At 56.7% G+C, this 26837-nt stretch overlaps 2 protein-coding genes across 24 annotated transcripts in view; one reads left to right on the top strand and one right to left on the bottom strand.

Annotated features, from left to right (window-relative positions):
• Nucleotides 1-11042, top strand: part of CDC42BPA (CDC42 binding protein kinase alpha) — a 330638-nt gene extending 319596 nt beyond the window's left edge. For 13 of the 23 annotated variants that reach the window (XM_032389293.1, XM_032389297.1, XM_032389291.1 and 10 more), the window contains 3 exons: nucleotides 234-351; nucleotides 5683-5840; nucleotides 6281-11040. In XM_032389293.1, coding sequence (XP_032245184.1) covers nucleotides 234-351; nucleotides 5683-5840; nucleotides 6281-6412 — 408 coding nt within the window. In that variant the 3' untranslated portion in view covers nucleotides 6413-11040. Of the gene's footprint in view, nucleotides 1-233; nucleotides 352-5682; nucleotides 5841-6280 lie in introns of those variants that run through there. The other 10 variants (XM_032389295.1, XM_032389304.1, XM_032389306.1 and 7 more) reach the window with 4 other exon arrangements.
• A 527-nt stretch (nucleotides 11043-11569) lies between these two features.
• The window catches only part of COQ8A (coenzyme Q8A), a 40251-nt gene continuing 24983 nt past the window's right edge, over nucleotides 11570-26837 (bottom strand). Inside the window, exons 5-15 of the mRNA XM_032389308.1 lie at nucleotides 19355-19429; nucleotides 16410-16532; nucleotides 15206-15291; nucleotides 14917-15057; nucleotides 14396-14477; nucleotides 14189-14282; nucleotides 13849-13990; nucleotides 13512-13619; nucleotides 13347-13412; nucleotides 13007-13093; nucleotides 11570-12268 (exon numbers count right to left, since the gene is read on the bottom strand). Coding sequence (XP_032245199.1) covers nucleotides 11975-12268; nucleotides 13007-13093; nucleotides 13347-13412; nucleotides 13512-13619; nucleotides 13849-13990; nucleotides 14189-14282; nucleotides 14396-14477; nucleotides 14917-15057; nucleotides 15206-15291; nucleotides 16410-16532; nucleotides 19355-19429 — 1298 coding nt within the window. The 3' untranslated portion in view covers nucleotides 11570-11974. The remainder of the gene's footprint in view (nucleotides 12269-13006; nucleotides 13094-13346; nucleotides 13413-13511; nucleotides 13620-13848; nucleotides 13991-14188; nucleotides 14283-14395; nucleotides 14478-14916; nucleotides 15058-15205; nucleotides 15292-16409; nucleotides 16533-19354; nucleotides 19430-26837) is intronic.

Raw genomic sequence — 26837 nt, 5'->3', positions numbered from 1 at the left:
TTGATAACCACTTCACTAAGTACAAGGAGGAGCACTTACCCTTGATTGGGGTGAGGTTTACTTCTGTTAGGGTTTCGAAATTTGGGGCAGGAGGGATTATGCAGTCTGTTCCTTGCTCTGTATCACTCTGGTCAACATAATTTATTTGTTGAAATTGAAGTGAGAAGTAGACATCTCTGCAGAAAATCACTTTCTCTCTGGCTGAAGAGTTTCTCTTTGTGTTTTGTTTTCAGAACCCTCGGCCCCAGGAAAGTCGGGCGGTGTTCAGTGGCTCAGTCAGTATTCCATCCATCACCAAATCCCGCCCTGAGCCTGGCCGCTCCATGAGCGCCAGCAGTGGCCTGTCAGCGAGTAAGTGCTGCCCCTGGGAGCCTGGGACCTCCCCACTGCCCCCCACCTCTCCCACGCATGCGTGCTCCTGGGCAGTGCCTAGTAAGCACACATGCACTTGTGAAGAAAACAATCACGGGGTCCTTTCAAGCTCACAGTCCACCTGGGAGACAGACATTTCATACCACAAGTTGTGATGATTGAGGCTCCAAAGGAAATAAATAGGGCATCATCACAGAGTAACAAGGGGTGGCCGTTGGGGACAAAGTCACACTGAGAGGAATTAGGAAGGTCACATGCCCCTAGTGGGGAAGCCGTGTTTGAGTCCTGTTTGAAGAATTGAGAGAAGACTCGTGTGGCTACCTGGTAGTGGTCAGGGAGTGACCCAAGAAATAAAGCACAAGAGGTAGGCAAGGGTCAGACCAAGCAGGGACGTGCAGAGCAAGCTGAGACATTTTATTAGGATCGCAATAGGAAGCCTCTAAAGAATGTGAAGTAGGGAAGGACCTTTCTCCAATTTACATTTTTAAAACTATCCTTCCGACTGCCAGATGGAGACTGGACACAGGGCAAGAGTGGAGCGCGCATCCTGGTGGGGCTGTCAGAGTGGCCGGCAGGGGTGACGGGCCCGGGGGACGGCAGCAGAGGAGGAAAGAGGGGAGACGCTTTGGGGTGAAAACAGTAAGGCCTGGAGGGTAGTTATTGTGGGAGGCGAGGGAGAGGGAAGAGTTCCAGGTGACCCTCGTTTTCCTGCTGGAGCAGGGGGAGCCAGGGTTCTTGAAGGGCCGGCAGAGCATGAGAAAAGTTCAGGATCGTAACCTGTGCCACAGAAGCGGGATGATGTTTGTCATTTATCTGGTGAACATCCAGTAGACATCAAGTCTTCTGCTGGGGCACAGAGGGTACGATCTTCTGTGACCAAGCACCCGCTTTCAGGTGGCTCACCCACTGTCTTTATTGCCAGCCTCTTTCCTTTCACCCTGAACCTCAGCATCTCTTGTCTTATACTCCGCACAGAACCCTGGGCTCAGGGGCTGTGGGGAGAGAAAACTCTGCCCCATGCTGGGCTTCTGCGCTGCTGCATCTGGGAGTGACTTGGCGGGGCAGGGAGGGGGGAGGGCACTGTTTGCCTGAGTAAAAGTGCAGGGATGCTAACAGCTGCCTGCCTCAGAATGAGAGGAGTGGACAGAAGCAGCATTGGACTGATTGCAGCAATTAGAAGTTAAGTCTTGTTGAATTCAGAGATCTTTGGTAGTTCCTGGATCCACAAGCAGTGAGCTATGTCAGACGGTCATCGTGGCTTCTGACTCGGGGGAGATCACTTGTAGCCAAGGGCCGCTTTTCTGTCACTTTCTCAAAAGCAGCATGGCATCAGCCTAGAGCTCGGAGGTTGTGAGTAGAGGGTGCCCTCGGAAGTGCAGATGCATCCGTCATAATCTTAACGGGACCTCTCTTCACGCCCACAGCTGGTCTCCAGGGGACATAGATTGCGCTTCAGTTTCACATGAAGTCACTCAGTTAGAAAACGTATCTGTTGCCTCCCATTCTTGAGTGCTAGCTATTGGAATGGATGTCCCTGCTGCAGATGGGCCTTGTTGTTCCCACAGCAGACGTTGGAGTCAGCCCTGCTCTGCGCTGGATGTCGCTTCTAGGCCCTGGCGCTATAGAGATGGGTGATGCTGTAGTAGTTACCTCTCTTGCAGAACACGGTATCCTGAAACTTGGATTGAAACAATGATCCGGGGGCACCTGGGTGGCTCAGTCGGTGAAGCATCTGCCTTTGGCTCAGGTCATGATCTCAGGGTCCTGGATCGAGTCCCGTGTCGGGCTCCCTGCTCCAAGGGGAGCCTGCTTCTCCCTCTGCCTCTGCCTGCCGCTCTGCCTGCTTGTGCACGCACTCTCTCTGCCTCTGTCCCTCTCTCTATCAAATAAATAAATAAAATCTTTAAAAAAAAAAGAATGATCAGGAGCATCTGGGTGGCTCAGTCAGTTGAGCATCTGACTCTTGATTTCGGCTCAGATCATAATCTCAGGGTCATGGGATCAAGCCCTGCGTCATGCTCTGCACTCGGTGGAGCCTGCTCGGGATTCTTTCTCTCCCTCTCTAAAAAAAAGAAAAGAAAAGAAACAATGATCATTGATTATCTCTCTCTGTTTCTGAGGGTGAGGGATCTGGGAGCGGCTGAGCTGGCCGGCTCATCTCAGGCTCCCCGTGGCTGTGGCTGGAGTGTGAGCCGGCAGCCTCTCACACGGCTGGTGTTCCTCACCAGTGTGGGCCTGTCCCTGTGTTCTCTGAGCATCTTCGTGCTGTGGTGGCTGCTTCCCCCAGAGCAGGTGGCCACAGAGGCAGACAGACAGAAGCAGCAGATTTTGTATAACCTCATTTCCGGGCGACTCCCTGCCCCTCGTGCGGTGTGCTCTGGAGCACTCAGACCCAAGGGCCGGGGTGGGAGCACCGGGGCAGGTGTGAGCACGGGGTTGGGGGGAGGTCCGCGTGCGTGGGGCTTTCAGTGTCAGCCTTCGACCCCTGTGTCATTGCCTCCTGAGAGCATCGCCACCCCGCGTATGGCCCTGACCACAGTGAAAACTCCAGCCAGTTGGAAAAGTGATAAGCATTTTATTTTCTTCTTATTAATGGTGGCTACATAAGATAATGGATTTACACTATAACTTGCTATAAGTTCTCAAGACTTGAGATGCAAAGAGAGTATTACAGCATTAACAGTTAAGTCTATAATCCCTTCTCCAAAACCCTTGGGGCCAGATGTTGTTTTTGTTTGTTTTCAGAATTCAGATTTTAAATATATATAAGAAAGGAATCTACCGTATAACGTGTTACATTCCAGCAAGATCCGGACAGCACCCACAAACAGATCAATATTTATACAGCCAAATTCATGACTAGTCACACTATAAATACATAAATAAATGTAATCTTTTTTTTTTTTTAAGATTTTATTTATTTGACAGAGAGAGACAACGAGAGAGGGAACACAAGCAGGGGGAGTGGGAGAGGGAGAAGCAGAATTTCCGCGGAGCAGGGAGCCTGATGCAGGGCTTGATCCCAGGACCCTGGGATCATGACCTGAGCCGAAGGTAGACGCTTAACGACTGAGCCCCCCAGGCGCCCCTAAATAAATGTAATCTTAAAATAAGCTCTGTAGTCAGCCTCCGATTAGCTCAGATTAGGTTTCCCACCGCATGAGTTTACATCAAGCTTAAGAAAACACTTTCAGTTTTCAGGACTTTGGTTTTATGGAATGGCAGGTAAAGATGGGACCTGTAATGCAGGTATGCACAGGGCTGAGGTGGCCACCTCCCCAGGAGGGCCGTGGTGAGGGGCTTCTGTCCCTGCTGACCCACCAGGTCTGCAGGAACCGGCAGGCGTGGTCTCCTTGAGGTCCTTGGTAAGAGGAAGGCCCTCCCAGGAATCCCAAGGGGCATCTGCTGTGTCAAGTGCCTTCTGCTGGCTTTCAGAAGAGTCCAGCTCATTTGAGAAGTTTCCAGAAGGTTCCAGAAGGACAGCCAGCCAAGAGAGACACAAGAAGTAATAGGGGCCCTGTTGTCCGTCTCCACAACCAGAAGCACAGATCTTCCAGAGCCGAGCTCGACATGGCTTCACAACGTGGAGTCAGAGCCACACAGAGATTCCCACCATGGCTCCATCCTGCTCCCCCCAAAGAGGAAGACCCAGTCCTGTCAGCGGCCTGCTCACTGGGGAGCCTCGCCTCTCCTGAGGTCATGGAGAGTCAGACATCTCGCCGCCCAAGCCAGTGCTCCTTAGAAGAGGCCGTGCCCAAGTGTGGCCTCAGTCAGCTGGGACCACAGTCCTCAGACTGTCCCCAGGCCCCTTTTGCTGGTCAGACAAAATAGCCCTGCTTTAATGTGTTAAGACTGGAGTGGTCGAGTATAACTTTTCTTTGAAAGGAACATTCCCAAAGTTCATTCTTAAAAAAAGTGTGAATCACTGAGGTGGCATTAATTTCTTCCATTCTATAAATGGCGCTAGATGGAGGTAAACGGGGTGCAGCCCTGCGCAGGCCCCACTGTGCGCCTGTGGGTCACACCGTGTTCTCCATGTACCCAGGGCTGTTGTTCCCAGAAAATTCCCGTAAGGGAGAAGTTATTCTTGTGTCTACAGATGGAGACCGAGACTCAGAACGGTAAAAGAACGTGCTCGAGGTCACGCAGTTAATAAGCAGAGCAACAGAAGCCTCTGGCGGTGTGGATTTTTTATTCAGAGTAACAAAATTTACACAAAAATAAAATACAGCTTGTGTGGCACTGAAGCAAGCATGGAATTAGGATGAGCTACGCCTTCAGTAAGGCTGTGATCCAAGGACCCAGAAGAGCCCCCTCAGAAAAGTAAGGCACATCTTCATGGCAACCGTGAGGAGCAGTGTGTGTCTAGTGAGAGAGTCTGCAAGGCAGACGGGGCGCTGGGGGGCAGGTTCCCGGGGAGGCAGGAAGAGGAACCCCTGGTTCCCAGCCTGAGGTGCATTCCAGAATCCTCACAAGAGGCTTGAACAGGGACCGCTGAAGTTCTGCCACAGTTGGGTAAGCTCCACGACACAGTGCACGGTGTGCACACAGCACTGGGGGCTGGCACGGGAGTCATTACGGTGACACGCTGGCCGCCTGCAGCCAAGGGGGGCTGGAGGGAAGTCGGCCAGGAGTGTCCGAGCACGGGGCCTCTCCAGGCAGGTTCCTGTTCCGGCACAAATGAGGACTCATATTTTCGTGGTTGTGAGGTACTTGAGGTGCTCAGCACGGTCATCTTTTGACACTATTACTGAATTCTTAGTGTAAAAACACTAAATTGGGATTTGTTCAACCAGCAGCAAATGGAAACAGTCACAGTCTGTATCTTATATGAAAAAACCTCGGCAGTCTCTTTAGACCCGTGGTCTGAATATGGAAGCTCAGCAAGATTAAAATGTTTTTTAAGCAAAAACTAAAGAATAAAAAGAAATACTGAGAGCTTTAAATAGGTACAAACAATTCCCCAGTATTTCTAAGGGTTTTTTGTCATCCTTCTCCCTCTGAATGGTGCTGGTCCCTCCTTTAGGTGCTTCAGCTCTGAGACCAAACTAGAATGTGATTTTAAAGAATCTCACCTCACTTTTGTATCCCAGGCTTCTCTCGTAAAAATGCTTCTCTCCTGTCCCTTTGCTTTTCATGCAAATTCTCCAGCAGTAAAGTGGTGGGTGCAGAGGCCAGTGGGCTCGAGAATGCTACCCCTCAGTGGCTGGCCCCGGGGTCTCCCCAGGATCTCCCCAGTCTACACACTTTCTACAGGGCTGTCCCCTTGTCCATCCGCATGCGAAGCCTCACCTGAATGCTGTCCTGTAGGGTCCTCTGCACAGAACGGCAGTGCATTAAAGAGAGAATTCTCTGGAGGAAGCTACAACGCAAAGTGGCAGCCCATGCCCTCCCCGTCAGAGGGCTCCTTGTCTTCCGGAGGCATGGACCAGGGAAGTGACACCCCAGCCAGGGACTTTGACGGAGAGGTGAGTGGGGTGTGGGCAGCAGTGATGTCACATCTGGAGAAGTCCTGTGTTAAAAGGATTCGTACACTTACCAAAGTGATGCCACCACCTCGAGAGTGGCCTCAGCTGCAGCCAGGGGTCGGGACTCAGGGGCCTGCTCAGCCAGGAGCAAGGTTGGGGGTGCTGACATGGCTGGTCTCCTGGGTTGCACACTGCAGTTTTGCACAGATGTTCTAACAGCTTTTGTATGACAGGGACCCACATTTCTAAAGGCCTGCAGAAAGGACTGTTGAACATTTGCCGTATTCTGTGCCCTTTACTGGCCTCAGAAAAGGGGCTTCATTACTGACGGTAGACCAGTCACACTGGCTTACTTGCTCAGGTGGCCGCAGGTCGCCTATGGGGAGCTGAGCCCCTCCTGCACCTCTGCTTCTCACTAATGTCTTCTTGGGGCCCCACAGGACTCAGATTCCCCAAGGCACTCCACAGCTTCCAACAGCTCCAACCTAAGCAGCCCGCCCAGCCCAGTGTCGCCCCGGAAGACCAAGAGCCTCTCCTTGGAGAGCACCGACCGCGGGAGCTGGGACCCATGAGCGGCTTTGGTGCTCAGAGTGGACGCCAGAGCAGCTTCTCCCTCTCAGCCCCCTCCACTGCCCTGTCTCCACATCCGTCCCCCGCCCCTGCCTGGAAGGCCCAGGGCCAGCGGCAGGAGCAGGGTGGGGGCTCAGGGACGCGGACGATTGCACCTGCAGCCCCATGCCCCCCACATCCCCTGCACCCCCTTGACTTAACAACAACCACCATCAAGGCAGACTTCCACTGAGCAGCTTCGATGAATATCGATTCCATTTCATACACTTAGAGTTGCTTCCCATCATCGTGTCCCCCTCCCTGAAGGTAGCTCGAGTAGACAGACCTCGCAGATGTGCACGGGAAGAACGTCAGGCAGACTGGTTTTCCACGGCAGAGTCTCAGCACCCCAGGCAGCACATGGGTCCCCCCGCCAGCCCCCCGCCCTCCTCCAGCACCCACAGCCAATGTCGACCTGATCATTGCCAGTAAATCCTTATTCACTAAAACAGTGCATATTTTACTACAATACAGATTTTAAATAAGTACACAAATGTAGAGGTTAAATACTGAATGTATATAGTAAAAAGCATCTTGTATTCAGCAAAAGATGGATTCCTATATAAGAGAGAGATCATTTAATTTAAAGAAATGTGTTGTTTCTCGTCTGTTTTCCAGCTAAGTAATTTAAAGGGTAGGAAGGCCTCAAGCTGACATTCTAGACCTTGGTAGACAGCGCAAAGAGTCAGAGTTCCCTCTCTGGTCGCAGCCACGGTCCTCAGGGGCTGCAGGAAAACATTTCAAAACCCAGTCCGACCGCTCTGGACTGCAGCCCAAGCACCAGACCCAGCCCAGGACGCCTCTTCAGCAGCAGCGTGAACAGGCAACTTTACTTCCAGATCTTTTGGTAATGGTAGAATTCGAACCACACTCCTCAGTTTTTACTGTATTTTGCTGTCTTCTGCAGATGAATGTAGAAATGTGGTCTCGTCACCTCCTGAGTCCTTCCTTTGAAAGCACTCAAGCGATGTCATGGCTTCTGAAGGTCCCTAAAAAGGTTCCTAGACGTGCTTTCCTCCTGGGCTAACCCTGTTCCTCCCTGCGTTGCCACAAGGCGTCCTTGGCCAGGGCCCCCCTCAGAGAAGCCCGAGAGTTTAATTACCAAATAATAGAAAACCTCAAATGCAAGGACTTGCACAGCCTTAACCAAATATTCTTCCCCGCCCCCGGTGGAAAACAGAAGTGTTGGGCCTGCCAGGCAGGTGCCCCGGCGGCACTGTGCTGTTCCCGCCAACACCGGGAAGCAAGTACGCACCCCGGAGGGCTGGAGTCCTTCACAGTTAGTTCCTCAGTTAAGCACATGAGCAGAGAAAGAAATAAAAATATCTCATGGAAGTAAAGAGAATCTGGCTCTCTTCCTTTTTATCTAAATTTCTCTGAGAACTAGCGACAAGAGTTCCTCCTCTCTCTCAGCTTAGGCACGCGTGGAGTCTGAGTGGCAGTGTCCGAGCTCCGTGGCCGCCCTGGGGCGTCCGGCCAGTGCTGCTCTGAGAAGGCGCCTGAGGCTCGGTGAGGGGAGAGAGGGCCCGCGGGGGCCGCCTGCGCACGCGCATGCTGGCCAGGCCCCTCTCCGTCGTTCTGCTTTGGGGAAAGTAGTATTGTGTGAGATGCTCCTGTACGTCCAGATGCCCAGGATCAGACCTTGAGTTTGGTCCCTGCCCTGTGACCCGGTAGCCCCATCCATGAACTTGGCGTTCCCTTGAGGGCCTGCGGCCAGCTGCCTCCTGTCCTCCTGACCACCCCCCCTCCGGCCCCTCGCCTCTCCCCTCCTGCTTCCCAGCTGTGAGTCACGGGACTCCGCACTAAGCCATTCGTTGTAGCTTTGACAACTACGTGTGAATTTGTGTTGCCTGTAGGTGCTTATTTTTTAAAGGATGCTTTTAGGATCCAAGGGTCACCCTACCTGAGGTCCAGACGACACTGCGGTGAGTCACAGCAGGGCAGAGGAGAGAGCCCCCGAAGGCGGTAATGACCCAGGGACCTGCCCCCCGGCACTTTCTGGTCAGTCCCCAGCAGTCTTAAGTTGTAGTAGAGCAGTGCTGGATAGGACCGATCCTGACGGCAAGAGTTTGGGGCCACGGGGAACAGTTTAAGGGGGCGGTTCTTCCTAAGATAACGATCCTTCTCCTGGGCTTACCCCCCTCTCAGATACGAAGCAGTTACCAGCAGAAGCTTCTGAGAAGAATAATCTGAAAAGGTGGGGAATGGGTTCTAGGGAAACAGAAGACCTACACAGGTAGGTGCAAAGACCAGGGAGGGGGTATTGCTGCCCGAAGTCCTGCTCGATTCTCTTGCAGGACCTTTTAAAATCACACCTGGCAGTAGGCACACATTTCACAGTAGGAAGGACAGATCAGTGAGGCATTTCTAGAATAGTCTGTACGTATTGGTATTTTGGTGCTATTTATGTCCAGCCAATTTGTTGTCTACCCTTGAATTCTAACTAATCTTGTGTGCTCTGGGTATATAAAAATTATATATATTTCTTTTTGCCAAAAACAAAAGCCTTCCTCCTGGTCAAATGCTCACTAAAGCAGATTTCACTTTTGTAGTTCTGGGACACGCGCACACCCTACGTCAGCGAAGCATGCTCGTTCCCAGAAGCACGGTTGGAAGGCTTGGGGCTGGAGCTGGAAGGGCCCCTCTGTTCAGTTTCCCACATGGTTCTCGTACCCAGGCTTCTGGGAAGAATCTGAAATTCTGTTACGTTTACAGCAACAATCTGTCATTCCTCTCTCTGCCTTCTGTATGGTTAGAGTCCTGTCATTTTGTTACTTAGTGGCCACATCGACTTCCGTGAAAGACCCGCTGCATTTCTGTGTGCATTTCTGTGCGCTCTCAGGTCTCACTCCAGAAGAGCCAGGGAGGGCACGGCAGGCACGCCGAACGCCGGGTATAGCAGGGCTGTCTGTCCGTCCGTGGCAGCGGTCACACACGCTGGGCAGACAAGGAAGTAGTCGGGCCCTCTGCTCCCCCGCTCCCTGGCCCAGCCCGAGTTAGTAGGTAAGCTGCATGACTGTTCGTTGCACCTGTTAGACCTCTTTCCTTGTTCTGACTTCAGTTATTGCTCAAGTCCAGATTCTTGGCAGAGTCCAGCTGGGTAAGAGGGCTGGCTTCCACTGGAGCCGTCGGCCACCCAGCGCTGGCCAGTGGGCCGGCCTGCCTCCCTTCCCAGGGACGAGCGCCACACCCGAGGAGCCACGTCACTTAACGGGGGCGAAGGAGGACAACAAACCTGGAAACTTTCATGAAAACAAAATGACCTGCCTTTTTATTTGATAGTGTACTATCATTTATTTTATAAATTTTTTAGGGTTTTTTCTCATTGTAATATTGTACAGTTTTGCATGGCCTAGGTGTAATCATTTTTTTTGTTTAGAATATAATGCTGGCAAATGTGTGTATGGAAGGGAAAAAGATACTGCTTTAGCCTCTATTTCCTTTTGTTTCGTTTTATGCCCTCAATGTCTTAGAGAGGTTTATAAGCGATTCTCTGCTACCAGACAGTGGTGTAGATTCTTTTGCACAGAAATATTTAAGGTGGGATAGTAAAAAATGTAACAAGACTCCTCGCCAATATTTTATGTTGGTATCACTTAATATTAACCAGAATTTGATGTATTGCAATAAAACAGGGAGCTGTTAGACCTCACGGTCCTGTCTGTCTTTCCCTGATTGAAAGGTCTGAGCAGTGGAGGAAAGGTGACTGACTCTCCTCGTCTTCCTAGATCCTGCTTCCTGCCAGTCCCCCTCCTGGTCCAGGCGCCCGCCTTAACCTGCAGAAGGATGCGGGATCAGTTTAACCAGGGACTTTTCCTAGTTCTGCCCCGTAGCTCAGGTAAGGGTGGCATTCCGTTCTCTTCCGGCTAGCAATTCCAGAACACGTCAGGCCATGGGTGAGGCCAGGCCCTGCCGCAGGCTTCCAGGGCCTGCTCTGTGTGCACCTGCCCCGCAGGGTACCCTCTGCACAGCCAGACACCCCCCGACACACACACCGGCTGTCAAAACTGTACAAACCAGGCAGCCGGCTGGTTTTCTGTCTGCTGTTTGCAGGGCAGCGGCAGATCCTTCGGGCACGTTAGTGCCTCTGCTCATGTCCCTAACTTGGTTAGAACGGCCCACCTGGGGACGCGCAGCCAGCCTGCGGGCTCTTACCAGAGGAAATCTGAAGCTGGCTGTGCCTCATTATCCTGAGGCCCCCTCCTGGTTCTGTTTCTCATGCAGTTTACCTTCCTGTTCTTGGCGGGGCGCCGCATTGTAATGTCCGCCTCTCCAGAGAGGCCTGGCGCAGTGGGTGAGAGCGAGGCTTGGCCAGCTTTCCATAAAGGGCCAGTGAAAACTTCTACTTTGTTGGTTCTGTGGCCGTCGTTGCCCCAAATGGCCTTAGCTCGGGTACGAATGCGCACAGCTGGGTCCCCAGACGACAACTTCCGCATAGGCAGAGGCCCTGATGTGGCCCGTGGACCACAGTTTGCCGGCCCTTGGGGAGCGGAGAGGGAGCTCGGGCCGCATGGCTGCCCTCATTCCAGATCCTGACCTTCAGCAGCCACATGGGCTCTGAGCCGGTTCGTCCTACACCCTGCCAGCCCTGAATGTCCCAGAAGGCGGTGCATAAATGCAGAAACTATGTTTAAAAAAATGCACAAAAACAGCCTTCAGAAGGGCCACGACGGCTCTGACAAGGGTTTGGAGCAGGTGGTGCTGGGCGCCAGGCCCCTAGCTGCTGTCACCGAGACCAGCCAGACCTCCCATCCTGTCCTGAAGCAGTCTCCCTGCGTCCTTCACCATCTGGTACACCTGTCACGGTACCGGGCTGTGAGGGGGCCCCACGGCCGTGCACAGAGATGCCTGCACCTAGGAATTCAGTTTGCCGTGGGAAAAACCACAGGCCAGGAGGCTTCCCTCAGCAGTAGCCTGGCCCCCTGGGGTGCAAGCCAGGCAGACCCTGCTGGTAGGGGTCACCGCCCCCCAGTTGGCTCTTCTGCATGTGTGGTGTGTGCAGGGGGCACACATCTTCCCCCTCCCCCCCAGTGATGAATTTGGGCTGAGCGTTCAGGTGTATCTGGAGGCGGCCTAGGGTGTGACACTGACCTCGGGCTGGTCACCATCAGAAGAATTCACACCATGATGCTAGGAGGGTGGGTTTTTGTCTTTTTTAATATTGAAACAAATCATACAATTACAAGAATTGTACAAAAATGAACAGCCTGTGGTGACCCCTCAGATCTAACCAGGTGACACTGGCACATTCATCTCCTTCCACGGGTCCAGAAACGTCCACTTGTCCACAGTGCACAGCCCAGCCCAAGAGCAGGCAGGGCCTCATGCAAACAGGGCTTTTGCCAGCACCGCTCGGAGCACAGGCTCGAGCAAAGGGCACAAAACACAAGTCTCATTCTAGAAACACACAAGCCTCATCCTCTATGTACGTTCAGGCTTCTCCGTATTTCGGGTGGCAAGGATCCCACGGCAGTCCTGTACCCCTCTGCTAGCGTCCCCAGGAGGGAATCCACCGGGCGGGGGGCTCATGGAGTGGGCTGTGCCACCCGCTGCTTGCAGTAGTTGCTGTAAGCCTCCTCAAACATGGCCTTGCAGGGGAAGCGGGCCTTCAGCTTGGAGCAGATGAGGAAGGAGCCCCCCATCTTCCTGTGCAGGGAGTAGGTCTCCTCGGGGGGCGGGATGAGCCGGTGCTTCAACATGATAGGGATCAGGTTGTGGATCTTCTCGGTGGTGCTCTGCGTGCCGAAGTCGAAGGGTTCCTCCGAGGCGAAGGCCTCCCCCAGGATGAGGATGGCGTCCAGGTGGGCATCCTCCATGGCCTGGCGGGAGGGGGTGGGGCAGAGGGTGAGTGGGGCCGTGCCCTGGCACGGAGCTGTCCCACCAGGTGGCGTTGAAGGGGAGGAGGCTCAAAGGGGGCGTCTGATGATTAACGAGATTAAGGAATGGTAGCTGGGGCCGGGGGAAGCCTGCTGTGTGCCCCGGTTTCACGTGAGGCAGGGCAGGCAGGGGCCCCAGGCACAGCATGGCGGCCAAAGCCTGACAGCCTGGAGGCCTGGCTGCGGGCCTGTGCACCCCTCCTGAGGGTGGCCCGGACGCCCAGCCTCCCCCCTGGCAAGGAGGGGAAAGGGCTGCTCTCTCGGGGAAATCTGGTGACAGTTCAGGGGACAGCAACACAGACCAGTGCCCCCACACTTAAAGGGCTGCAGAGCCGGCTCCAGGCCCCTGCCGGCCGGCCCCCAGACCTCAGAAGGTGGGCCAGGCTGTGCCCTCTCCCTGCACTCACACTCACATAAGCCCCAGCTCCAGATCTACAAGTGGGTGGGAGGGAGGGGCATGGGCTTCCTGACTGACCCATCGCCTGAGGCTCCAATCACGCCTCATCCCGCCACGCCCAGGATGCCCAGGGAGCTGGGGTGAAGGCAGACCCAAGGAGAGTTCTCCAGGGCACTAACGCCTCTCACTTCATTTCTTGAGTCAAAGTTTGGGGAAAAGCAGCCCACTGCCCACCCTCCCCACGAGCGGGGCCTACGGAGCTCCAAAGGCCACGGGGAGCTGACCTTGACCTCATAGCCGGTGAGGAACTTCATCTCTATGGACTTCTTCAGCACCGCCTCCCTGTCCCTGTCGGCAGCTGCCCTGATGATCTGGGCAGACACCCAGGAGGGGCCGTGAGCGGCAGGGGAGGAGGTGCTCCCGGGAGCCAGGGAGCCCCCAGTTGCCTGCCCCCCCCCCCCCCCCTTGTCCCCTTCCCCCCTTCCAAGCCCCCAGCCTGTGAGCCTGATGGGCCTTGTCCTCACCCACAGTCACTGGGGGTGGGAGGACAGCAGCCCCGTCACCCTCCCCCTCCCCCCTCCCAGTGTCCCCTGGGCTGACCCTAGGCCCCGGCCCCCCACCGACCTGAATGTAGAGGTCCGTGAAGGATCGGTCATATTCCCGAGTTGCCCCAAAGTCCAGAAGAGCCACCTGGGAAGGAGCAATACCGGAGAGGTTTAACCCGGTGGAGCAGGGGCCAAGACCCCCGATTGTGCAGACCCCTCTCCAGTAAAGTTCCCAGGGGTTCACCTTGTGCAGCTGAGGGTCATAGAAGAAGTTGGACCAGTTGGGGTCTGTCTGCATGAAATGGAACTCGAACAGCTCCCTCAGGCATAGGACCAGGATGTTGTAGCAGATCTGGGGGGGGAGGGGCAGGGAGCAGCCCTGGTCATGGTGGCATGAGGCCGACTCTGGGGCCTGGGGAACCCCCTCCCGCCCTCCCTCCTCTTCCGGTCGCCCCCCCCCCGCTGCCCACACGAGGACTCTTGACTCCAGGTGTCCCTGGCAGGGGGAACACAACAGCCCTCTCTGTTCCCTTCATCCCTAGAAGCAGCACCTCAGGGCCCAAGGCCATGGTCAGACACACCTCGTTCCGAATCTCCTGGCTCAGCCCCTCAGCCTGGTCCAAGGGGAAGCCGGACACCAGCTCTGTGGTCAGCACATGGGGGCTGCACAGCTCATCCACAATCTCAGGCACGTAGAAGAAGGAGTGGTCCTTCAGCAGCTCCCTGGGGGGCAGCTTGGGACAGTCACACCCTGGCCCCAGAGCCTCCCACCCTCACTCTGGGGACAAAACTTGGCCACAACCCCACACCCCAATTGCCACCACCCACCCCTCAGAGCCGCAGGGGCCTTCACCCACCCCGGGGGCTGCCTCGAGCGGCCCCTCTGTCTCCGGTGTGGGAGCTGCTGGCTGCAAGCCCCACCTGAACTTCCCGGCGCAGGCGGCCTCTCGCTGGTAGTCACACTCCAGGGCCAGCTCCCGCCTCAGCACATCGATCAGGTGCTCAGGGAACAGGCCTGCGCCAGGGAGGAGGGTGTCAGCGGGGGCTGGGGGCTCCCCAAGGCGGCCCCCACAGGTCCCCAGAGCCCGTCCTGCATGCCTGCCCTTGACCCTGCGGCCAGTCTCAGACCTTCGGGAAGCATGTTGCTCATGTTCAGCACAGCCATGAGGTTGTTGACATCACTGTTGATGCTCTGTGCAACACCAGGGTACTGCGGGGGGGAGCAGAGGGGTCCCGGGCAGGCAGGGCCGGGTCCTGTGAGGGAGCCCTGCTCTCCCAGCCCAGTCCCACCCAGACCCCATACCTTGGGTGAGTGACAGATGTGACCCTACAATGCTGCCAGGACCTCCCAGGTCCCCTCATGACTTTGTTCTCCATCAGCCCCTCCCCCGCCAAGCAGTCAGGGCCCCATCCCCCCTGAGCAAACACTGACTTGTCCCCTGGCCCCGCCCAGACCAAGCTCACAGGGAGGCTGTTCTACCTGCACTCACTCAGCAGGTACTTCCCAGTGCCCAGTGCTGAGCAAACACAGGTGCTGCTCTGCAGAGGGGGCGCACGGGGGTGTAGGGTGAGGAGACCCCAACACTGCAGGGCCTGGGCCCAGCCCTCTGCAGCCCCCACAAGGGTGGATGCACACACCGGGTGCCTACCTGGATCTTCATGGCCACCTCGCGGCCGCCCTTCATGCGAGCCAGATGCACCTGCCCGATGGAGGCGGCTGCAAAGGGCCGCTCCTCAAAGTACTCCAGCTTGTCCCGCCAGCCGGGGCCCAGGTCATTGTTGAGCGTTTTCTGGTGGGAGGAGCCAGGGAGGGGCCGTGAGCATAGCCCATTGCCAGGACACCCTGAGAAGCACCCACGGGCTGCCACAGCTGCCACCCAAGGCAGGGAAGGGGCGGCAGAAGACCCAGACCCCCCCTCCCAGGCCCTGTCCGCTCACCATCATCTGCTTCAGCGGCATGAAGTCCGCGCTTTGCCTCACCCGCTCGAATATCTTGGCCAGGTGGGGGTTGATGAAAGCATCATCTGGAAGGTACCAGAAATCGGCAGAGGGCTACCCCTCAGAAGGCAGGCGCATGGGTCAGGAGCAGAGCAGCCCCCTCCATGGCCCCCAGGGCTGTGGACAAAGGCTCCAGGGAGGACACAGGGCCCCAGGCTGGGCTGTGCACACTCCCGGGGCCCCACAGCCAACAACAGAGGCCGGAGACAGCCTCCCCTGGGGCGCAGGGGGCGTCTGTGCCGCCCGAGGGCCCCGGCATGGGGCGGCAGGTGCCATGGCTTGCTGACTCACCAGTGACTTGAGAAGGTGGATTTCTTAGAAATAACAGGCAAAGCTTTTTGGGATTATAAAAGCAGCAAATTTCAGAAATAAAGTGGCGTAAGAGCTCAGAAACACCCAGAACCTGACCACCTACAGAGAACCGTTTTTCCCCTTCTGACACTATTCCTAATGCGTCTCTTTGGAGCCATGGTGGCCCCTCACGAGGCCGCTCCGGACAGCTTTCCTCACATGGTGGTTTCCCGCGGTGTCAGCGTTCTGAAATGCTCTGCCATGCGCCAAGGGCAGGAGCATGACGTCCTGCACACAAGTCCTGAGAGCCGCCGCCTCGGCCACCTGCTGCTCACTTGGGGCTGTGGGTCCAGGCCACGGAGGATGCTTTGAGGACGCTCCTCCCGCGCAGAACCCGGCGCGCATCTCTGACACTGTCCTTGCGAGGAGTCACCACACGGGTCCTGCACTCGGGGCTGGTCCATGGAAGGGCTGCACATGCACCCCGCCTGCCCCGGGGATTAACTCCATCCTACGCCCTCCGTGAGCCCAGCTGCGGGCCCAGGAGGGGACTCGTCTTCAAACCTCTCCCCTGCCCCCTGCACCCTCCAGCCCCCACACGTGGCAGTAGGGGGCGCTGGCAGCAGTGGGACTCTCACCAACTTGGGAGATGTGAGGATCACCTCCAGAGATGCCAAAACACCCGCAACAAAGCAAGAAAAACCACCACGGGCTCCTAATACTTAAGATGTTTCTAAACATCCTGGCTGCTCAACAGCCAGGACTCAAGCAAGAGGAGCCAGTGGTGGGGGAACATCCCCCAGTCCCCTCCGGAGTGGGGCCCCCACGGCTCCAGCCCCCAGCGTGCACTCACCCTGGATGCTGAGCATCTGGCCCAGCTTGAGCGCTGCCCCGCGCACCTTGCACAGCGTTCGCACTATGCGCTCCGCGTTCGCCTCCGACAGGAAGGGGCTGGAATCCAGCACGGCCTTCTTCCCTGTGGGCAGGAGCTGGGTCAGCACGTGCCCGCCCATCGCCTCCCGGGGTGTCTGCAGGCCTCACCCGACCCGGCCACATGGGGCAGCTGCAGCTCATCTCATCACTCGGCCCGGGGCACCAGGGAGCCTGAGTGCACCCCAGCCCATCAGCCCCAGGCTCCAGCGTCATAAAAACAGGGACAATACAGAACTTAGGGGTATGGGGGATTTTCAAGTGCAGCGTGAAGAAACAGGAGCCCTCACACTGGCGCCAGCCTCCTGAGGCCCCTAAAACCAGCAATGCAACTTACACTCCATGCCGCATACCCACCTGCCTGATGCTGTGGAAGGCCCTTCAGGACCACCCAGCTCTCCCAGGCCTGACTTTAGCAGCCCCCCAACACACGCACATGCACACATTTACACACGCGGAGCCCCTCCCTCCGTATCTGTCCCTGGGGCCTGATGGGGACAGCACAGAAGGCCATAGCGGCATGTAGGGGGCGGGCACCAGGAGGGAGGGACCTGGAGGGACCCATGTGAGGACTCCGTTACTGTCCCTCCCACCCACATACAGGACAAAGGTCACCTGTACCCCTGAGGTCACTACAAGGCAAGCTGGCACAGGAGGGGGCCGTCCTCCAGGGAGGAGAGCACAGGGTCAAGGACAGCACTCAGCCGGCTGCTGTTTGCCTCCCCGTCTGCCCACAGAGGCCCCCGAGGTACAGTAACCTCATGGGTGCAGATGACCTTTGTCCAATACGACCAGGGGTGGTAGGCTGCAGGGTGAGGACATGGGAGGGCTGCTACCGCGTGGCCACAAGGACGTCAGGACCCGCTCTGGCGTCTGCCCCCTCACCCCAACCCCAGCACAGCCTGGCCCCAGTAACAAGTCCACCCCGGTCGGGACCCACCCCCCCAGCTCTTCCAGCCCTGGGACACCCACTGCTTTCCCTGCACTCCGTCCTGTGAGCCTGGTTAGATCTCTGCCCACAGCTATCCCCACGGTGCATGGCACTGTCCTCAGCACTCGGAGTGGGGGAGCCGCGTCCTCCAGGAAGGAACTCTGCCCCAGGGGCTGCATCCAGCCTGGCCTCTGACAGATGGGGGGTGGGGGAGACATGGGGACTAAGCCCCAGGGACATTCAGTTTGCAGGCGAGAAGCCCCCGAGAGCACCCGCGGATCTTCTGCCCCCCGAGGGCAGCTGCATAAGGCCGGACCCGCCCTTGGGAGCTGGGCCGAGAAGGGGCCCCACATTACCCCCTTGCCCTGAGCCAGAGCTGAGAGAACAGGGGCCCCTCTGTGTGCACTGCCCCCCCCCCCCCCAAACCCTGGGCCCCAGTGGAAAGGCAGGGAGGAGAAGGGAGGCTGAGGAGGAGGCAGATCTGCGCTGCCCCCACACACAGCCCTGGGCTGCCTGCAGCACTCCTGAGATTTGGGGACCTGGCCCTCTCGGGCATTCCAAGCAGCCCCTCCCCACAGCCCAGAGGTATGTGCTCCCCCCTGGGCATGGCCAGTTCTGAGAGCCGCCTGGGGGAGCTGGGCCATGGTGGGCAGGCCTCCCACTCAGGAGAAGCTCTGCTGGGGCCGACCGGGCCGGGCTGGTCAGCATCCTCCAGGCCATGGGTTCCAGAGCCCACTCAGAGCTGGAACGCAGCCTGGAGGCTGCCCAGGGCCCCCAACCCCGGCTCTCAGGCCATGGTCCCTAGGCCCCTTGACCCCCAGCCAGGGTCACCACTTCCCTGATGAAGGTCACCACCTGTAACCTTGGAGCCAGCCCTGCCTCTTCTCTGCTTGGCCGGGGTGCCCGAAGAGCAGCCAGTTTCCGGGGACAGAGGAGGGTTGCGGAGAACACCGGCTTCTCATTCCAGAGAAAGCCAGGCTTCGTTTCCAAAGTGTCTCAGCACCAACACTAAAAATACCCTCGCTAAACCCTCTCTGTCCTCAGGCCCCTTCCAAGGACACTCGATGTGCCCCAGGCACCCTGTTCTCTGGCCTGTGGGGACAGCCACTGTCCTTTCTCCATGAGGCCCCTCGTCCCCACAGGAGGGTCTTGAGGGGAAGAGGGGCCATCCAGGTGTGTGGCAGGCTCCCCTCAGGGCCCCCAGCTGGGGCTTCGGGGGTCACAGTGCAACAGCACAGTGGGGTGTCCCTGGGGGTACCCCCAGAAAGGAGTTGATGTTCCCTGAATGGGCCGGGGGGCACCCAACCCAGATCTTCAAATACATTTGGAGAAATCCACCGAGCAGAGGGCTCTCCCAGCGCTGTTCTCGGGACTCCAGGGAAGGGAAAGCCCCCTACACCCCGAGCTGCCCCGACCCAACGTCACGGCATCATGAGCACCACAAAATTCAGAGCAGCCAGTCTGCCGAACTTTCTCCATGGAGTCCCACCCTGACCTGGCCACCAGGACTAGGGAGGGCTGACGGTGGTGACCTGACCTCATGGCCCCTGGGAGGCAGGGGACAAAGGAGTCAGGGTGCTCACCTCAGAGACAGAGGACAGGTCTTGGAGGCGGGGGCACCAAGGGCCCTGAGGGGTCTGGTCCAGCAGCACGGACACCCCTCACCCGCTGCTCCGTGGGGAGCCCTGGGCTCCAACAGCCCCGCAGAGCAAGGCAGACGCAGGGCCAAAAGTGAATCAGAAGCAGGCAGGTGTGCCGGCCACCGGGGGAGCCGGGAAGGACTGGGTGGGCCAGCTAGAGCAGCCTTCGGGCCGCAGACGACTCCGGGGCACCATTTATGTGGAACACAGGACAGGAGATGGCCCCTGGAGGCCCACACTTCAGGAACATGGAGGGGCTGGGGGCCAAAGCGGCCCACCTCCCAGGGCCCAGCTCACCTGAAGGGTCATCTGGGCGGAGGCTCTTCTTCGCTACCTCAGCCAATGCCCCAAAGCCTAGACCCACGGCCAGACCTGCAAGGAGGAGGAGAAGGAGTGCTGGGTGCTGGTGTGGGGACTACCTACCACCCCTCCATCTGTGAGGCCCAGAGCAGCCTCACAAGGTCACCCACCGCAGCTCCCCAGGGACGCTCGCTGACAGTCCAGACGTTCTGAGAAGGGGGAAGAGAGAGAGGAAGGACACACGTGCTGTTTTCAGAGGTGTGGCGCCATCCGTGGAAAAGCTTCCCCCACCCCCACCCCCCCTTGCTCGCAGGGCACGCGAAGGCCCTAAGAATGAGCATGCGTGGGACACGGTTTCCCAGCACAAACAACACGGAGCAGCAACGGTCCATGGGCCGAGGACATCCTGACCCCACGGGGCACCCCCTGGAACGCAGCCACCCCCTTCAGCATGAAGAGCTCCAACTCTAGAATTCTCTGACTCCACTGCCCCGAGAAGGAAAGGCGTCAGTACAGTGATAGAAAGGAGTCGCTGGTGGGAGTCAGAACAGTCTGCAAAGGGAAAGCCATGGAGACTCGCTGCCCACCAGGGCCTGCAGGGTGTGGACAGTGGTCTGAGGACAACAGGGGCGGCAGTCAATTTCTCATCTAAAAACTGTGTTTCACAATCTTCAAAATCAAAGTTCATCAATACCTCTTTTGTCCAGAGGCCGGAAATGCCCAACCCCAGCTGTCCAGGAGAGGCCCACGGAGCACAGCAGGTGCCACTGGGGTCACAGAGAAAGCCCAGGGGTCCGGTCAGGACCTGCTGCCTCTACTTGAGGCATGATTCTCGCTGGCGTGGGGGCACCCGTTAGCAGAGAGTGGAGGACACGTGCGTGAGCGCACCGGCCACGGCAGAAGGGACAGCAGGGGCCCACAGAAGACGCCGAAGACGCCAATGCCCGTGGGGCCGGGAGGCGGGTGGTGCACGCAGCCCCCACGCCCAGAGGCGTGAGCTCCGCCCGGCACAGTGTTTAACGGGCGAGGAAACCAGCATGTGCTTCTGTATTTTCCCAGTTTTGCACTGTTATGAAAAATACTATTGAATTTATTCAAAATTTTATTTAGCAAAAAATAATAGCCAACAAATAATAGAACAATAATTTTAAAACCCAAAGAAGGTTTTAACCCAACCTTACAACGTGCTTTTGCAATGCATCTTAGCCACCATCAGGCAAGGGTGCAGCGTGCGCGTCACCAGCCCCATAGGTCACGGCGAGGCCTCAGCGGCCGACTGAGAGTGAGAGCTCCCAGTGGGGCCAGGCAGCGCTCCGGCGCTCGCTGCGGACCGTCACTGCTCCCATTCAACGTGGTGACAGCAGTGCTGCCTAGAGAAAGCACCAGGCCAGCCACGTGCAGAAGGGTAAATTTTCTAGTAGCCACAGTAAAAAAAAAAAAAGAAAAAAAGGCAAAAAGATGCGAAGTGAATGCGCGTCGTGTATTTTATTTAACATAATACATCCAAAATATTACTAAGTCCTCTTGTGTGTAAAAATCATCAGAGGTATTTCACGGTTTTGTTTTGGTTTTGTACAGAGTCTTCAAAATCCAGCGTGTACGCGCACTGCGCACAGCCCGGTTTGGCCCGGCCGTGCTCCAAGCACTCACGCATACAAGCAGCGCAGGGCAGGATGAGCCGAGCTCTGGAAGCCATAGGAAGAAGCCAGGCACCTGAAAGGGCCCTCAGGCCCACCAAGGCCATCTGGCAACCGGGCCTGTTTTAGCTCTGACCAGCTCCAGAGGGCACTGGGCACGGAGCTGAGACAGCTGAGAGCAGCCGCGCCAATTAAACATTAACTCCCTGCTGCCTGCCCACCCCGCCCCACCCAGCACAGTATCTGCCTTTGCAAAGTAAGTGATAACAAGCAAGGTTAACCTTCAAACTACAGTGACCCTCACCAAGGTCTCTCTGCATCTGCCTGCATCAAGTCCAAAGACAAGCCTCGGGTTAACCAGCCTGGCCACCGCGAGCAGAGGTGGCCCCCCAGCTCCCCTGCCCATCGTCGTCCCCCTCAGAAGTTCTGTCACACCCTTCCCTGGCCATTTCTAGGCTGCCGGGCAGGGCCAAAGCTCTCCAAGGGCAAGGACCTGTCATTAGGTCACCAAAAGATGTTACACAAAGACCGCCTTAGGCTCCTTCGGTGGCCTGCGAGCTCCCAGGGAGCGGGAGGTGCAGCAGCCGACGGGCTCCCCACTGCGGCCAGCCCAGCTGCCCTGACCTTGACCTCAGGAGCTCCCGCTCTAGTGAACCAAGAATAAACCAGCCCTCCCCCACCCAGCGAGCTTCCAGCCATTCTCAGAGCCTTGTCGAGAGGAAAGCACAAGGCCCAGCCAGGCTCTTCCTCTCCCAGAACCGGGTGGTACCGGAGGCTTCCGCTCAGACTCCCCGAGGCCTGGTGGGGACGCCCGGAGCCCCACTTGCTCACTCCACGTGTGACCCATTTTCTTCGGCCCTACCTCAGTCCTCCCAGTACTCAGAGCGCTGGGATCCACCATCAGCTCGGCCCACACGGCCGGCCAGCAAGTCCTGCCAGACAACCAACCGTCCACAGAGCCAGCTCTGCGGCCCCGGGGCAGCAGTCGGCAGCCTGGCCTCCGTCCTGGCCTGCGAGGAGGTGCCGGCCCCTGCCAGGAAGGTAGCCTTTCTCTCAAGAACAGAGCTTTTGCAGTCAAGAAATGGGAAGCAGGAGGGTTCTCCCCAGAGAGAGAGCCCTGGGCCAGCTTCCCAGGCCCCCAGCTCGGCCTCTCCTCCCTGCAGTCCCCCTGGAGGTTATCGGAGCCCAACAAGGCCGCCCTGGAGCACCCTGGGCTTCGGCCCAGACGGACAGCAGAGGCTGAGAAAAGGAAAAACAAAACACCTTCCAACAAACAGCGCCGTTGGGAAGGAGGCTTTGTGAAAGGTGCCCTGGGCGGGAAGACGTAGCTGTACCCGCCAGAAACCCCGGGCTGTTTACAGAGCAAGGCTCACGGGGGTTTCTGTGCCACAGCCCCAGAGATTTCTACGGACAACACACTGTGTGCCAGGCACCGTTCTGGGCCCGCGCTGTTGTAACACATCTTCTAAGCCAGAGGACACACAAAGGGGTGGGGGCAAGGACCCTGCCTTTGCAGCAAACTGTTCCTAAATCCTGGCCCCAGGGGACAGCACGGAGCATCAGGAAAGAGGGGTCAGAGTCCCCTGGACGGCGTGCCCCCAGGCTGTCAGGAGCCGCCCCCTCCCCCATGCCCAGCAAGGAACCCTGCTGCAGTCTCGGACTCGGCTCAGGTCCCTGCGCAGTCACAAGCAAGCACACGGCCGTGGGCCACTGAGGCACGAGTCACCTGAACCAGACATCACCGTATCTGCCCTCGCCTCCCTCACAGAGCTCCTCAGGGGGCAAAGCAGACTCATGCACCCCTTGTAGAGCACCTCCTGGAGGAGCAGAAGCCACGCGCCCACACCCGTCACCCCCACCAAGCGGGCGCGGGCAGGGACCTGCTGTGAGAGGAAAACAGGAGTGCGCCCTCAGGATTGCAGGCAGCAAGCTGGTGTCCCCAGGGCCACCCCACAAGCAGTCAGCCCTGCACGCTGCCCGCCAGCCCTGGGACCTCTGATCTCCGCGGCCTCAATGACGACTGAGTGCCCGATTGATAAAGCTCTGTGAGGGGGATGCCTGACTTCAGACAAGCGACCCTGGCGCATGGAGCCAGGGGGCTGGGCACACGGGGCTGCCCCACGAGGCCCAAAGGCTCCTCCCCCACCCCAGCCGCAGGTCTGGTGGCAGCGTCCCAGCGGTACGGCTCTGCTTAGTTCCTAGGCCTCCATCTGCGCCCACAGCGAGTCGGTCACCAAACTTGCTACTCAACTTCCTGTCCTTGATCTTGGGAGCATGTGCTTTGCACTTTTGCATTATTAAAACATGAGAATGGTTGATGGGAGTTCTATTTGTTTTAAATGTTCTTGGCAAAATTAAAAAATAACCAAAAAACCAAATACGCCCAGTCACCCACTGTTTGTTTGTTTACCGCTGGGATGGGGCCACGAGAGTGCGGGGTGAGGGCATGACGACCCCAGAGAGCGTGCGGCTGCTGAGACACTGACCATGTCCCCACATGGGTCAGCGTCCCAACAGCCAATGCCGCGCCTCCACCCTACACCTTATTTTCCGACAGAGAAGACACTCTTCTGTGGCCTCATCTCTTTCTTGGTATATTTCCTTTTTACTAAGACGTTACTCAGTGTTTTCATGTCCGGAGGCCCGTGACTAGCAGCAGAAACATGCATGGACAAGTGGCGTCACATCATAACTGAAGTGGACGGAGGATGATGACACAAGAGTCCCACAGCACCCCTCTCCCTTCCTCAAGTCAAGCCTTTTTTTTTTTTTTTAAACAGGCTCCACACCCAACACAGGGCTCAAACCCATGACCCCGAGATCGAGTTGACACTCCTCTGAGCCGGCCGGGCGCCCTGCATGAACTATTTTTTTAAAGCAAAGCATTTTTCTGGGAATGAGGGTCCCTGAACTTTTCACCTTCTTAAAAATACAAGGGTTCCCAAGGGTCCGTTTGCTCTACTCATCACTCCCGGCCCAGTCTTGTCATATCTGTTCCCTAGACCAGATTTCGCAAGCCATTCCACACATCGCCCTCCTTCTTCCTGCTTTTGCACATCCGGTGTCCTCCCGTCCTGGTGCCCTCAGCACCTCCTCGCTCCTGCCTCCCCGGCAGGACTGTAAGGTTCCTGGTGGAGGCCCGGCTGCCACAATGAATGAGCAGCAGCGATCAGCTCCTTCGGAGATCAGCCTCCTCTGCAGCAGGCCTGACCCGCTAAGGTCTCCTTTCTGTCATCCTCCAGTCCTCCCTCAGGTTCCAGACACACAGGAGATGGGAAGACGGCTCCTCTGAGGCACAAAGTGGAAAACGGACGGAAAATACAGACAAGGACACGAGAAACACGCAGAGGACCGTGGACACGTGACATACCTAACACGTGTCATGGGAGAGAACAGGGTACAGGAGCAGCACTGGAAGAAATGACCAGAATTTCCCAAGTCGGACAAAAGACATTAAGCCACAGGTCAAAATATCCTCACCAAAGCCAATGCAAGACCCCTATTGTCCAGGGCCTCCCGACCAGGGGCCACGGGCTCAGCCAACAACCCTGGGCTCTGTGTCAACCCAGCCGCTTACAGGTGGCGGTGCCAAGGCGCCAGGGGACCCCTGTAAGTGGGTCAATGTGCGAGCAGGGCTCGGCCTGAGACCAGATGGATGGGCCCAACCCACAAGCCACTACATCGTGTGGGAGGGAGTCTCCCAGGGCTGAGGCAGGGTTTTTCCTCATCTCCTAACCCACCGAGAACTGTCGCAAGCCAGGGGCTGCCGCAACAGAGGGCTTACTGGGGGAACAGCTGCAGGCCTCCCCCCATTCTGCTCCCTTGGAACCACACCCAGGCCCCACTCTCGCCAGGCGGCCAACAGCACTATGTGCGAGTGATGTATCTTGTGCATTTTAACTTTTTTTCCATAATATATTCTGGTTTTGTGGTTTTGTATGTTTTAATCTTAAGGCTCTCCTTCCTGCATGGTGTTCTCAGGAGCTTGATCGAGCTAGTGGGCAGCTCCAGTTTGGCACAGAATACTTGCTTTATCACCAGGGAGGACAACTACTTGGAGGGCAGAGTCTAAGCAACCACCTCATTTTTGCCAATCAGAGGACACTAGGGCCGAAAAGCCAGCTCTTGAAAGCCTGCCACCTGCCATGTTCCGTGGGAGACAAGGTATGAACTGGGTTGCCCCAGGACTTGATCTCCTCCTCTTGGAAGACGGGAGAGTGTTCTAAACAGAACAGGTGGTGCAGGAAGGCGAGGCGAGGCTGCACTCGGGGAAAGGGGCAGAGGGGAAGACAGGACTGGCTGAGGGTCGTTTCTATGTGTAATAGAGGATTCCTGTTCCAGACTTCTGGTCCCAGGTCCCGGGACTCCCTTCTTCTACCAGATCCATCCGTCGTGAGACTGGGCTGGTCCTACCATGCACAACAGGTGCGTGCGTGCATTTTAAAAATGCAGGGATAAGGACAGGTTTCAGAACAATACCTCTGGACCCATCTCGAGCTGCCCAGGGATGGGTGTCTGAGGCAAAGGCAACATGTTTTAACCTTTGTGAATTCTGGGCTTTTCTCATTGGCTTCTAGGGACCATAAGCCATGGCTTCTCTGTGGTGCCCAGAGCCAGTGTCCCGCCCTGCTGTGGCCGTGAGGAGTGTCATGGGGGCTAAAGGAGAAAAGGAGATTCCGTTCACATGCCAGGACAGCCCCACAAACCTTCCTCACTGTGCTGGAAGGGGGCAAATCCAACAGAGTGCCTCGGGTGACATGCATCTGATCCCGGGCTGTCTCCCCCCAATTGCTGCCCGCTCCAGTGATCGTATTTGTGGGGGCTTTGTAGGACTTCACAAATATGTGTTGGTCTTCTCCATATTCTTTTGAGGTTTTATCGTTTATAAACTTTTTTGTATTGAGAAAAATAGCCAGAGCATCTTTGACAAAAGGTTCTGTACCAGGAAAAGAATCTGGACCACAGCTCGGTGACCCCTCTTGAAGTGTGGGGGTCCTGAACCATCCTTTCTCTTGGGTTCCCCTCCCCTATTTCCAGCCAGATCTTCTGTCCTAAACACTTGACTCCCATCCCCTCTCCTATTCCCCCTCCCCAAAAAAAACCCCCTCACTCTCTCTCTCTCTCTCACATACACACACACACACACACACTTAAATCCTGAAGAAGCTAAGAACACTCCAACCTCTGTTCCCAATCTCCTGTGTCAAGACCATTCCTTGCTGTGATTCGTACTAACACACTTGTACTGGGATGGATCAAACCTACTTTAATCTCTAATCTTAGGGGAGAGAGAAGCAGAAGCAATGGGGGGCGGGCAGCGGGCCTTCCACGTACAAAGTAGGGCTGGGGGACCGAGACTGGGAAGATGAATGTACATCCACGTCACTCAGGAATTTCCACACAGGTGCAAGAAACATGTCAAAGTGGCAACAAGATCGTTTAACAGGAGACGGACGAGTGCAGCTCCATGCTAACCACCAGAAACCACACCTTTGTGTGCAATCTTGAATTTACAGGGCAGGTGGAGGGGAGCGAGGAAAGCCTGTAACTCTGCTCTTTCCCTGATCCCCCCCTTTCTGAGCTGCAGGACACTGAGTCCCCGTGGGCTTGAGTGACTCCTCCTCCAAGCAGTGTTTACTGGGTGGTTGATTCTGCTGTGCTGGGTACTTCCTTTCCCACTTGCTAGTGTTTGTAACACATAACGCTGACCCTTTTCCCTTCTCTCTTTACCCTGGGAAAGTACAATGAATAAATAAAAATTTATTGGTTCTAGAAAATAAAAGAAGCCCCTATTTTAAAGAAGAGAAACCTAAGTAGGGCCCAAGATCACAAGGAAGCCGGGC

Source organism: Phoca vitulina, unplaced genomic scaffold (genome assembly GCF_004348235.1).
Source record: "Phoca vitulina isolate PV1807 unplaced genomic scaffold, GSC_HSeal_1.0 scaffold54, whole genome shotgun sequence".
Classification (NCBI taxonomy): Eukaryota; Metazoa; Chordata; class Mammalia; order Carnivora; family Phocidae; genus Phoca; species Phoca vitulina.
Note: the sequence above shows the minus strand (reverse complement) of the source record. Positions and strands in the feature narration are given on the sequence as shown.